This window comes from Elaeis guineensis, chromosome 9 (assembly GCF_000442705.2).
Source record: "Elaeis guineensis isolate ETL-2024a chromosome 9, EG11, whole genome shotgun sequence".
Classification (NCBI taxonomy): Eukaryota; Viridiplantae; Streptophyta; class Magnoliopsida; order Arecales; family Arecaceae; genus Elaeis; species Elaeis guineensis.
In genome coordinates, this window is record NC_026001.2 from 16097979 (window position 1) to 16112490 (window position 14512).

Genomic DNA, 14512 nt, shown 5'->3' on the forward strand with positions numbered 1-14512 from the left:
GTGCCGAAGATCTCCTCGAGGTCTGCGATGTGGTTCATGGAAGATTTGCTTTTCACGAGCATGTCGTCCACGTAGACCTCCATGTTGCGGCCGATCTGCTCCTTGAAAATTTTGTTTACCAGTCGCTGATAGGTCGCACCTATATTTTTGAGGCCAAATGGCATGACCCTGTAACAGTAAAGGTCACGGTTAGTAATGAAAGCAGTCTTTTCTTCGTCTTTCGGTGCCATCCTGATTTGATTATAGCCGGAGAATGCGTCCATAAAGGTGAGAAGCTCATGGCCCGAGGTCGCATCCACCAGTTGATCAATTCTGGACAGAAGGTAGCTGTCCTTTGGACAGGCTTTATTCAGATTTTTGAAGTCTATACACATCCTCCACTTACCGTTTGCCTTTTTGACTAGGACGATGTTGGAAATCCAATCAGGGTAATTGACTTCTCTAATGAATCTGGCTTTCAGGAGTTTGTCCACTTTCTCGGCTATCGCTTTCTGCCTCTCTGGTGCATGACCTCGAATTTTTTCTTTCGTCGGTTGATGCTTTGGATCGACGGCCAGACGGTGCTCCATGACTTCCGTGTTAATCCCCGGCATGTCCGCTGGAACCCAAGTGAAAACATCCGCATTCTTTCGTAGAAAATCGATAAGATGCGTCCGCACCTCTTCCCCCAGGTTGGAGCCGATCTTCACCACATGCTCCGCATCCCCGTCATTCTAAGGGATCGGAACCAGATCTTTGATTGGGCCACCCCTCTCCTCAGCGAGATCGTCGCAGGCGTCCAGCCCATCAACTGGGCAAGGATCGAATTGGTTACTTCTTTGCAAGGCTATGTTGTAGCAGTGTCTGGCCAGGGCTTGGTCTCCCCTGACCTTTCCGATCCCCTGGTTGGTAGGAAATTTCAACTTCAAATGGTAGGTTGACACGACGGCCCGGAGAGCGTTGAGGCCAGGTCGGTCGAGGATCGTGTTGTAGGCTGACGGTGCCTTCACTACCAGAAAATTTATCAGAGCCCTAGATTGTCTTGGATATCGACCCGCAGCTACAGTCAAAGTATCATTCCCTCCACCGAGATAGCATCGCCGGTAAACCCTACTAGAGGGGAGCTAATCGGCCCCAAATGGTCGTCAAGGGTGGACATTCTTGAGAAGGCGTCGTAGAACAAAATATCGGCCGAACTTCCATTGTCGACAAGAATGCGGCGGACGTCGTAATTTGCTATATTCAAAGAAACTACAACCGCGTCGTTATGAGAGAATTGAACTCCCTGAGCATCTTCTTCAGTAAAGGTTATGGGCTCCTCAATCTTTTGTCGCTTGGGGGGTACGGCCAATACGTTGGTTGCTCCCTGCCGGGATTCTCCCGAGATGGTGTTGGCGAAATCCGCCGGGGGCCGATTGCCTGACCGTCCCACGCCGACGGCCATTACCGGAGGAGGAGGAGAAGGCTGGAAAACTAGAGGTGAGGCTGGAGCCAGAGACCTGGCCGCGAAGGTCGTGGATCGTTCCGTGGATGCTCTGCGATGAGGCATCGGGCGAGGACCTAGTGGAGGAAGGAGGAGAGGACGTCGGAAAAGATGACCGAAGGCGGTCCCGTTGAGCGCTCCTTTAAGAACAAGGGTACTGCGAAGATACGCGCCCTTCCTCTAGCACCAATCCTGTTGGTGCAAAAATCCGCCTGCGTCGGAGAAGCTGGAGTCGAGGAAGTCGCGGTCACCGCCGGGACCTGCAAAAGAAGTCTAAACCGGAGGTGGGGTTGCTCCGGCAAGACCCTCCGACGCTCAAGTCAGTTCTCTGCCTCAACAAGAATGGAGTGCTCGAACGAAAATTTTAGCAGAGTTTCTAGGTAAAAATGAGAGCTTAGAGAATAACATATCTGGGGTCCCCTTTTTATAGGCAGGGGGAGCAACGGATTGATAGCGATTATTTGTAACCGCCTCGTCGTGGGCCGCACGGAGCCAGGAGGAATTTATCATAAGGAGTAATGGGGTGGAGTCGTGGCTGTCACCATGGCTCGCCACGTGGAAGCAGTTGCGGAGAGTGGAGCAGCGTTCGTTGTCGCAACTTCCCGGGGCTGTCACCATGGACCCTCTAGCAGGCCGCAGTAACGGCCACGACTCTGCTCCACTCCCCGTGATGGCCAAGACTTCGTTCGTTGTCGTGGCCGTTACTGCGGCCTGCTAGAGGGTCCAGGCCTGTCGGTCGAAGTCTGGCTGGAGTGTCTGGTAGAGAGGGGTGGCTAGTTACCCGTCTGATAGGAGCTCGGAGTCCGTCTCTCGTAGGAGTCCGAATGAAGTCTTCCTTCAGTCGAAGTCGAGGATGAGGTCCGACTCCCGTGGGAGTCCGGACGGAGTCTTCCCGCAGCTGGAGTCGGAGACGAGATCTGGCTCCCATAGGAGCCCGGGCGAAGTCTACCTGTAATCAAAGTCAGGGGTGAAGTCCGGCTCCCTTAGGAGTCCGAACGAAGTCTGCCTGCAACCGGAGTCGGAGACGAGGTCCGGCTCCCGTAGGAGTCCGGGCAAAGTCTTCCTGCAAGTGAAGTTGGGGGCGAAGTCCGGCTCCCGTAGGAGTCCGAACAAAGTCTACCTGCAATTGGAGTCGTGGGCGGAGTCCGGCTCCCGTAGGAGTCCGGACGAAGTCTGCTTGCAGCCGGAGTCAGGGATGAGGTCCGGCTCCCGTAGGAGTCCGAGCGAAGTCTTCCTGCAAGTGAAGTTGGGGGCGAAGTCCGGCTCCCGTAGGAGTCCGAACGAAGTCTACCTGCAATTGAAGTCATGGGCGGAGTCCGACTCCCGTAGGAGTCCGGACGAAGTCTGCCTGCAGCCGGAGTCGGAGACGAGGTCCGGCTCCCGTAGGAGTCCGGACGAGGCCTTCCTGCGGCTGGAGTCTGGGATGAGGTCCGGCTCCTGTAGGAGTCCGGACGAGGCCTTCTTGCAGCCGGAGTCGGGGACGAGGTCCGGCTCCCGTAGGAGTCCGGGCGAAGTCTTCCTGCAGCCGGAGTCGGGGACGAGGTCCGGCTCCCGTAGGAGTCCGGGCGAAGTCTTCCTGCAAGTGAAGTTGGAGGCGAAGTCCGGCTCTCGTAGAAGTCCAGACGAAGTCTACCTGCAATTGGAGTCATGGGCGGAGTCCGACTCCCGTAGGAGTCCGGACGAAGTCTGCCTGCAGCCGGAGTCGGGGACGAGGTCCGGCTCCCGTAGGAGTCCGGACGAGACCTTCCTGCGGTCGGAGTCTGGGACGAGGTCCAACTCCCATAGGAGTCCGGACGAGGCCTTCCCGCAGCCGGAGTCGGGGACGAGGTCCGGCTCCCGTAGGAGTCCGGGCGAAGTCTTCCTGCAGCTGGAGTCGGAGAAGAGGTCCGGCTCCCGTAGGAGTCCGGATGAAGTCTACCTGCAATTGGAGTCGTGGGCGGAGTCTGGCTCCCGTAGGAGTTCGAACGAAGTCTGCCTGCAGCCGGAGTCATGGACGAGGTCCGGCTCCCGTAAGAGTCCGGGCAAAGTCTTCCTGCAAGTGAAGTTGGGGGCGAAGTCCGGCTCCCGTAGGAGTCCGGACGAAGTCTACCTGCAATTGGAGTCGTGGACGGAGTCCGGCTCCCGTAGGAGTCCGGACGAAGTCTGTCTGCAGCCGGAGTCGGGGACGAGGTCCGGCTCCCGTAGCAGTCCGGGCGAAGTCTTCCTGCAGCCGGAGTCGGGGTCGAAGTCCGGCTCCCATAGGAGTCCGGACGGAGTCTACCTGTGATTGAAGTCATGGGCGGAGTCCGGCTCCCGTAGGAGTCCGGACGAAGTCTGCAGGTGAAGTCGTGGCTGGAGTCCGGACGAAGTCTAGAAGATGGTCAATCATCATGGAAATTTGGGTGGAGTCCGTCCGTCGAGAAGAATTCTGTCGACGCTGGTGGGGGCTTATCCGTCAGCAAAACTTGGGAGCGTTGCGGAGGCTCGGCCGCCTGGGGGGTTTGAAGAGACGTCGTTGGAGGTCAGAAGTCGGTTGGATCCCCAGAGGGTCACTCCTGTCACGAACTTCGGCTGGGGGGTATTTTATACCCAACATATAGTATATGGCTAAATAATACACATGATAAATTGATCATCTAGAAATCTAATATGTACCTTCAAACAATCTAATGCAAAGTTTCTAGAATATTATATTTATAAGTGTATACTACAAGGTACAACAATACACACTTATCGACTTTCTATTATATACTGCAAACTTTTCTAATATACACATATTAATAATCCAATATACATCTCTAGATAAATCAATACATAATTTTTAGAATATAATCAATATATAATTTTTAGAATATATTTTTTATCTAAAGATATGTATTAGATCGTTGCTAGGTATATATCAAAAAAACTTGTAATAAGTATTAAGAGTACGTATCACCAAACAATATATTATATACTGTTGAACATAATATTTTAGAAACTATATATCAATTTACTTAAAGATGTACATTGGATTATGAAATGACTAACTTATGTTCTTGAAATTGTGTATCGATTTATTTAAAAGTGTATATTGATTTGCTTGATGATTAATTTATCTAATATGTAATATATGCCTATATAATATATATCTATAAAAAATATGTGCTAAAAATAAGAAAAAAATATTATATTTTTTAAATTATGAGACTGATGACTTTATTAAAAAAAATAATTTTTAGATTTATTTTTTTAAATTTATATTTTTAAAAAATAAATTATACAATACATTTCATAATTTTTTTCTCTCATGTCTGCCTTATATGATTTTTGTTCCCACTTTGCTTCAATCTGCTTGCTTTAGTGCTCTACACCTCCTCTTATTTTCTATGGGCTCTACGGCGACTTCCATGCTTCCGCGTTCCATGGCCTTCCGGGAAAAGGATTTGAACGCTAGAAAGCCGAAAACAGGTGGAGATATGTTATGCTCATCTCCGGTGACGGGATCCATGGATCTTCATCGGAAGGGTGGGCTTGTCCATCCATAGAGCCCATTTTCTATTGACTTTGAATACTGCTTGGATTGGACTCGGGATATGCGCGCTCGCCGATGAGCATAATCTAAAATCTTCCGGACATCTCGTACAGTAAAAAGTTACATGCACCGAGGAGGAATTAGATTCTACCAGGAAATAAGATCTAGAAAATTTAATCACGCATGCGAATTTGAGCTCATGAGTCACTAAGAGCAGGATACGAGAAAGAAAAATTAGATAAAGATATCTTATGATCTGAGTTGGATTGGAGCCACTCATAACTCAGTCCGATATGATATGAAAGATCAAAGAGGTGGAGATATGTTAGGATCTTCTCCAGGGACAGAATCCACAGGCCTTTGTGAGAAGGATGTACTTTTCAATTTATAGGGCCCATTCTCTGTTGACTTCGGACCCATTTTAATTGGATCCTATTCAGGATATGCCCACTTGCCGGTGAGCATAATTTAAAATCTTCCAAACATCTCGTACAGTAAAAAAAAAAAAAAATTGGACGCACCGATGAAGAATGAGATTCTATCAGACAATAAGATCTGGAAAGTTTAATCACTCATGTGAATTTAAGCGCATGAGTCACGGAGGATACAAGAAAGAAAAATGAGATAGAGATATTTTATGATCTGATCGGATTGAAGTCGTTCATGGTCTGATCCTATCCGATCCAATTGCATCCTATAAGATCTAAAGAGGTGGAGATATCTTATGCTCATCTCCAGGAACAGGATCCAGGGATCTTTATCAGAAGGGTGCAATTGTCAATTCACAGGGTCCTTGTTTCTGTTGACTTCGAATTCCCCTTTAATTGGATCCTATTCGGGATACGCCCACTCCCGTTGGATATAATCCAAAAAAACATCTTCCAAACATCTCGCACAGTAAAAAGCTAGAAGCACTGCCGAGGAATGGGATTCTATCAGACAAGATAAGGTCTGGAATATTTAATCACTTGTGCAATTAGAAATGGTGGTGTAGTGTCAAACAAAAGCAGGTAAGTTCTTTGTTTATCCGGTAAGCATGCGAATTTGAGCACTTGAGTCACTGCCGAGAATTTTTTTTTTTCTCCCATGAGGGGTAGGACATGAGGAAGAAAAGTCATGCAGTCGTTATCACCATACGGTTTGATGACATTTTCTTACACCCATACGGGTAGAGAAGACATGCAAGAGTGATTCATACGTTCCAAAGACTAGTGCACTAACGAGGACTTCCCTTGACAAGGATAGCGTTTATAGAATAGTCCACCGTGTATTTATAAAATGGTGCAGAGGTCACAAACTTCAAATCGTTGTGGTGGTATATTGCCAAGTGCAAATTCTTAAAAAGTACTTTAATATGTGAAAGTTGTCTTTTATAAATATGATGCAAATATAGGCAAGTGTTGGCATGGATTTTAATCGAACAAGGAGGAAATTGTAGAATGTGGTATACCAACTTCTAGAGTCATGCGGTATACCGGACTGCTATTGAACCTTATACCTAACTCAACAATTAAACCACAAAAATATAATGTTGGATTAATTAGATACATCTCTATCTTGTTAACCCTGGTCATTGAGGAAGCTTACATCAAAATGAACTTCATTTATATCCACCATCATAAAATGTATGCACCAACCATATTTTCAAGTTATCCCATATTTTTTATGAGTGGTTATATCATAAAAACATACCTTGAGATGCAACTCTCCTTGAACGTAACTAGAACTTATTTCCTGGCACTTGACATAATTTCAACTCAAGACGGAATGGACAACACTTGCAACCAATAAGAGATCTATTGTTCCTTCTAGCAAATGGAGCTAACCATCATTCAGCTACATCTCTAACTTTAATGGGCTTCACTGCGGAGAGAGTCAATTTACAAAAATACATTCCAAGTCATTTACCACCTTAATTACTGAAATTCATATAAATTAAATACATAGAATATTATGAACATGTAGTTCAAATAAGAATTTAGACAAGACTTCCGTCAGAACGCGTACCCTATTAATAAATCTTTTCTGCAACTAAAGCTGGAGATATTTTGCAACGAAGATAGTGCGTCAATGAAGAATTAGAATGCGTTTGTCAAATGAGACAAACAATCAAAATTATACTGAGATGCGCGCGCATCATAGTTATCCATGCCATGCATTAAAAATATAACTATTATCTCAAAAAAAATGTTATAACAATTGTTACAATGATTTTGGAGAGATCCGCTATACTATATACTAATATCAGATATATACAAAGATCATTATTTGACTGTTGCGAGTAATAGGCATCATTTTGATATCAAATGTTATTTTGTTATCATTTATCATTATTATCTTTCATTATGAAAAATATCAATCATTATAACTATTATCACATTACTTGAAAAAATGAAGTTGCAAACCTATCGATGTCACTTTATATGCATTATCTATTGCCACTCAAAATTCAACCAGATGAACAGATGAGTTGGCGACGAGTCACTTGCTTTGCAGAGTTGGAAAAATATTGCACCACGCTACCAGAGCTAATCTACAATCATAAAAAATGATTAGAAAGTTATCGGAACGTATTCAGTTGGAGATCTTTCGATATTTAAATTTGATAAAATTTTAATAAGAAATATGATAGATAAAAAAAAATAAAATATAAAATAATAATATCCGGATTTCTTATCATATCTAATTAATTTCTGCCTCTGGTATTTATAGAAGAAAAGACCTGAGCCTGCACGATTAGAATTGTGCAATTTGCAAACGAACAGTTGAGCCCTTTCTATATATTTTGATTGGAAGGGTTAGAATATTCCTTTTCGGGTATATTATAATCGAGTACTTTTCTTATCTGCTGATCTAATCTATTACAATATTTCTTTTAATACAAGTTGAAATCAAGCCGAGCTATAACGGATCACACTAAGATCATTCCGAGCTATAATCGATCATGCTGATCATTCAGAAATTCGATTAACTATTAATTTTATTAGATATATATCATCATCTGATTGATGGGTTGACCTGCCGAAGTAAAATTTTAAGCATGATAAATCCGAGCTACATATTATCATACATGTCAGAACTTCTCATTCATAAAAAATCGTTGCACCTCCACCTATATAAATGTAGAGCACTCTTCTGGAAGATGAGTTTCTCTTCAACGGTGTCAGGACCTCGGGAAATTTTATTGCATGCACCAGGTCCAAGTGAGCCGGATAAATTTTGGAGCATATATACGTGGATGTAGGATTGATAAAATATAATTCGATCTATCAATTCAATCCGTATTTGATCTATCATAAATAAATTTAGATTTAGACTAAACTGATTTGGATCATAAACGAATCGATTCATTTAATCTGTTTAATAATTAGATTGAATATAAATTTTAGATATCTGACATATTTAATCCGTTTAACTCATTTAATATTCAAGTCGGATTGAGTCAGATAATTCATTTAACTTGTTTAACCTATTTAATTTATTTCTGATCCATTTAATCCGATCTGTTTAACTTGTTTAACTCATTTAAGACCCATTTAATCTGTTTAAAATCTGTTTAACCTGTTTCTGATCTATTTAACTCAGTTTGTTTAACCTATTTAATCCGTTTAATCTGTTTAATCCGTTTAACCTAATTTGATCTATTTAATAAATAGATTCAACAGATCGGATCAGATTATTTATTTAATAAATAGATCAGATTCAAATTTAAATTTTTAATTTATTTAATAAATAGATCAAATTTAGATCGATCATTTTCTGATTTGATCCATTTATAATTCAATCTGCCGATCCGGCTCGATTGTCATCCCATGGATGGCACGCAATAAGAAATTAGTGAAACACAAGGGGTAACGTGGCGTGTCATCCACCCTGGGTTTGATACGGTTCAATCGGACCTGGTCAGGTGATACTTAGACCCGGACCTCACTATGAAAAAAGCCGCACGTGACTCACTAGGCGGTGACAGGATCCCAACTCCCCCGTACCTACCACGAATAACGGCAAGGAAGGAGGTGGGGAGGGAGATATGTCTAATTTGGGATCTGATTCAAGTCCTTAGATTGAACTTGTCGGCGGTCTGGTCGCCGAGAGAGAGAGAGCATGTGGTCGGAGACGAGCGCGTTGGGTGCCTTGAAGGCCGAGATGCCCTTGGAGGACGACGGAGATCTCGTCCTCACGTCGGAGATCGCTTCCGGGAGGGCCATCGGCCTCGTCCTCGTCGACATTGTCAATGGCTTCTGCACCGTTGGCGCTGGCAATCTCGTATGCCTTACTTCCCTTATTCTACTGTTTTTTCATTCCGTTGTTGGTTTGGATCGTTTTCCATTGAGCTTTGAGTCGTTGATCGAAAGTTGTTATTTTGCTCTGGTTTGTGTTTTCCTTTGATAGCTTGAGGCCAAATTCGGAGAAAGTCTGCTCTTTGGACCCGCAAGATGTTTGATGTTTTTGCAGTCCCTTTCCATTGTTGGTCCTAAAGTTTGAGTCTTTTTGTGATTATGGTGTTGGATCTTCGTTAAGTTTCCTGAGGTTCGTGTTTGGACTTTCAAGGAAATAGATGTTAGTCAATCTTCTTATCTCTCTCTCTCTCTCTGTTTTTCCGATTTTTTTTTCATTTTGATCAAAGGGAGGTGAAAGCCACCCAATTTATTGAAGATTTTTTTTTTTTGGATGGCTTTTGACGTCTCTTGATGAGCATGATGTAATACTCTAGCTATTTAGTTTTTTGGTATTCTTATCTCTCAGTGATCACCTGTTTGCAGTTTTTTTGTCCTCCCTTTGTGATTGTTTTAGATCATCAAATATTATCCGGCTGAACTGGATTCATATATAGCCAGAATTTTGTTCAAGATAAATTTTATAATCAAAATAAAGCTTTTTTTTTTTTTTCTGGTTGGATATCATGTTCCCTCTATTCTGCAGTTTCTGCATGTCATGGACCATGTATCTTTCTTGATTTTTCTGATGTAAATATATATTTTGCTGCTGTAGGCTCCAGTTAAGCCTAACAAGCAGATATCCACCATGGTTGAGGAGGCTGCAAAGCTTGCCAAGGTGTTCTGTGATAGAAACTGGCCTGTTTATGCTTTGCTGGACACCCACTATCCAGATAAACCTGAACATCCATACCCACCTCATTGTATAATTGGTTCAGGTGAAGAGAAATTGGTTCCAGGTACAACATCTACCCCTTTTTATCATATTTTTCACATGTTAAGCTAGGATTCATCCCATCCCTGATTACTTCTATGTTTTAGATCAAAGATTTGGAGATAATTATGTTCATTAGTTGGTGGTCTACTTTTTTAAACTTCTGTGAGAATTATGAGATCGAATCATACTGCTTTTTTGTGATCTGCAGCTTTGCAGTGGTTGGAGAATGATCCAAATGTGACCATTAGATGCAAAAATTGCATAGATGGTTACCTTGGTTCCATGGAGAAGGATGGCTCTAATACTTTTGCTGATTGGGTGAAAAAGAATGGAATTAAAGTTGTAAGCGATTTGTATTTCTGATAATGAAACTAATTCATTTTGAGCTAAGATCTTAATATATTCCTTGATGAATGAATTTGATAGGTCCTCTGTTTAGACATTTTCACATTGTTATTTGATATTACAGCATCGGAGAGTAAATGAAGATAATAATTTCTAATAACTACTATTTGGTGCAGGTTTTGGTGGTAGGAATATGCACAGATGTTTGTGTGCTAGACTTTGTCTGCTCCATATTGACTGCTAGAAATATTGGCAATGTGCCACCATTGGAAGATGTCGTGGTGTATTCACGTGGATGTGCTACATATGACCTCCCTATTAATGTCTCTAGAAATATCAAAGGAGCTTTTGCCCATCCACAGGTTTGAACATCTGACCTTTCTTTTGCTTGTATATCATATGTAATGGGTGCTATGCAATCAAACCCCCAAAGAGTTGGTGGCAGATTAATACAATGTTTATTTTCATTGATTATAAGAAATGCCATAGAAATTAGTGATTACAATTAAAACTAATGGAAGAAATGATGGATTTTTTTGGCACATACTTATTTCCTGGAATTGTTCATGAAAGGGAAATTTCCTTGGTACTGTGAACAAAAATTGGATTGTTCTTCTATTTCTTTTCAAATGATACCGTATAATTCCATTAGAAACAAAAAGCAATTTATTCATACCCATGTGAACTTGCTTTTTTCTTTTCCCTTCCTTTTCTATGGAGGGAAAGTGAAAGAGTAAAAGCTAAGCTCAGATCAAGTATATTTATCTGTGCTTCATGCATATATGGATTCATGACTCTATGCTTATGCATGACAATTAACATATTTTGATTTCTAATGTTTACTGGTCAATTATATAAATATATATCTAACTATATGCTCTTTATTGTCTTGGATTTGCTATAAATGTACCCTCCCTAATTCTGCCTCATCTGGCTCAACCATTTCATTTTCTGTGAGTTGTGCTTTTGGTGAAGGCAAAATAAAGCCCAAGAGAACATAACTGACTTTATTGGCATATTGAAGGAAGAAAAGATTACGTTCCCATGCTTCTTTATATGCTAATCTCAATAATTTTTTTTTTTACCCCACTTGCATATTTGGAATGCCATAATTTCTATACTTAACCCTTGTCAGCTGTCATATTCTCAGAAATTTTAGACAGTGATTAATTTGGAAAAAAAAATTAGGGTTTCTTGAGACCAATGATGCACATGCTAATGCTGTCATGACATGTATCAAGCATGCAATTTCCTTCTCAAAATAAGATGTATGAAGGCACATGCTAATATTGTGTTGCATTGTTGACCACCATGATTACTACCTACATCAAGTGCCACCTACATCAATTGCCACCTACATCAGTTGCTACCTACATCAAGTGCTACCTACATGCTAATAATATTGTTGACCACCATGATTGCTACCTACATTGAGTACAAATTATAATATTTACTTATCCTCAATATAGCACAGGTATTTTGGACTGTTGACCTACAAATTAGTATCTCATGTGTTAGTTAATAGCAAAAACAACCTATGCTCATCCTTGGTAAAATACCAGAAGAGAAGTCTAGCTTTGTGTTTTAAATCTAATGAGTTTTCTTCTCGATATATCTGTTCCCTGATAAGGGACACTAGTCTTCTTTTATGTCATAATCGATCCTTCTGCCAGATAAATTAATGACTGTTTAGCTATCTGAAAAAAGATGTGCTTAAAAAAATAGCCGGATTTTCCTTCAAAATAGAAGTTATCTGGATAAGAGAGGTTCATTGGATTCCATGACCTCCCCCATCCTCTTCATGTTTCCAGGTAAATGCACTTTTTGTCTTTAATGTATCAGAATAGGAATGGTATATCTAATATTCTGCAAGTTATATTAATATAGTTGGTTGACACTTAACTCAAATGCACATAACGATTTTGAATTGTATAACAGTTTTAATTTCATGATTTGAAGAATGCCAAATTTACTTTTCAATTTATCTCCAGGCGCTGCTCCACCACATAGGACTCTACATGGCAAAGGGAAGGGGAGCCAAGGTAGTGCACAGGGTATCCCTTGGTTGATCAGAGGATGCATGACATGGACAGACCACCTATGATCCATAACTGGTTGTGAAGAACAGGACTTAAGACTTCTCAAGCTGCTAAGGTTACCATGCTCATTAGGTTCTTGCAGGAATTGCATCTGATATCCACTGTAAATTGGGCCTGTTATGTACAGTGGGATTGTTATATTGGTATTCTCCCCTTTATATGGCCACAGTCCATGTTTAAGAGTATTATACCGCAATATCTGAGTGCTTTTTCTCAAGTTCCTCGTGATGACTGATCCACAAATGCTGTAGAGGGATCACTCATTAGTGAAGGTAAGCAGCAAAGACTCATTAGTGAAGGTAAGCAGCAAAAGGCTTGTTTAAATGAATAAGAACTTAATGTAAATATAGTTTGCATATGTTATCAATGGAACTTCTTGATGGTGTAATTTTAGTTACATGCATTTGGAAATGCTGGCATTTCGGTGATCATTTTTGAATCCAGTCATTGAATTTCCCATGGTGTATTTGTTTTTTGTTCAGATGTAAGGTTTCCTCTACTTGAGCTTACATTATGCTGATGGAGGAGCTGGTAAAGATGTATGTGTGCACAGTAGACCAACCATATGCATCCCCATCTGTGGCGAGTTTTTCTGTCCTTTTTCGGTTACGAAAGAATTACCAGAAAATACAAGAATATGATTGCTGCAAGCCTGCAACACTTTCAATTATGATTATTATCTTGAATAGATTTGTTTTGGAGGCTTGAACAGAGCATGGTGATAGTTTCAACTTTGGATCACCTCCACAAAGCCTCTTGTTCCCAAGGACAAAAGTTTCACTTGAATTGCCAAAGAACCATCCATAGGCACTTCATCTTCAAGGTCATTGAATGACAGAATTAGATACTGCAAAGAACTAAAGGGATGTTTGGTTGAGGGGAGTGGGGGTTTGGAATTGGAATCGAAATATGTGACTTCCAATCCAACCGTTTGGTTGGAAGGAGTCCCATTCCGATTTCGATTTCGGAGTGGAATGGGAATAGCTCAATCTATATAGAACTCAATCCTTACTCTCCTCTATGAATTCAAATTTTCATTTCAATTACGATTCCGATTCCGGTCACAAATCAAACACTTTGGAGGATTTGGCTATTTCAATTCTGATTCCAAACCATTCCGATTCCTATTCTCTTTCTAATTCCGATTGTGAACCAAACATCCCCTAAAGGAATCAAGAAATACTGAGATTTGATCCAACTCCTTGATTCCTTTTAAGCTTGCGAAGGATTGTGGAATGTTTCCTTGAAAGAAGTTGCCTTCCAAGTGTAGGTATTTCAAATGCTGACAAGCACCCACCTAGAGTGCCAGGAATTTCACCTGACAACAGATTATTGGAGATACTTAAGCAGACGGGTTGATCAAGCTATGCACTTCCATGTTAATGGACCCAATGAGACTGTTATGTGACGGATCCAGGACTGGTGCTAGTGAGGAGAGAGCAACAAGTTCTTTTGATATGGATCCAGCAAGTGCATTATCAGAACAGTTTAATATATTCAAATTTCTACAATCTTTGTAGCTTGCAGGGACATTGCTGTTAAATTCAGGGAGAGTTTGGTTGGGAAGAGTGGGGGTCTGAAATCGGAATCGGAATGAGTGACTCCCATTCCAATCGTTTGGTTGGGAGGAGTCCCATTCCAATTCTAAGGTGGAATGGGAATAGGTCAATCTATATAGAACTCAATCCCTACTTTCCTCTATGGATCCAATTTTTCATTCCAATTCTGATTCCGATTTTAATTTCGATCACGAACCAAACGCTTGAGGGAATTTGGCCATTTCAATTCTCATTTCAAGCCATTCCGATTTCGATTTCCATTCTAATTTTGGTTACGAACCAAATGCCCCCGCATTCTCTTCCATATAAAGCTCATTTAATTGGGTGAGATTTCCTATAGAAGATGGGATGGGGCCTGAAAATTTGTTTCCAGACGTATCTAGGAGATCTAGATTCAAGC

At 41.6% G+C, this 14512-nt stretch overlaps 1 protein-coding gene across 1 annotated transcript; it reads left to right on the forward strand.

The window, feature by feature from the left end:
• Nucleotides 1-8929: 8929 nt before the first annotated feature.
• LOC105051440 (nicotinamidase 1) lies at nt 8930-12950 on the forward strand. The gene is made up of 5 exons (XM_010931893.4): nt 8930-9221; nt 9948-10131; nt 10318-10451; nt 10631-10816; nt 12446-12950. The coding sequence occupies exons 1-5, from the start codon at nt 9060-9062 to the stop codon at nt 12521-12523; spliced, it is 744 nt and encodes a 247-aa protein (XP_010930195.1). The 5' UTR covers nt 8930-9059; the 3' UTR covers nt 12524-12950.
• The last annotated feature ends 1562 nt before the right edge of the window (nt 12951-14512 follow it).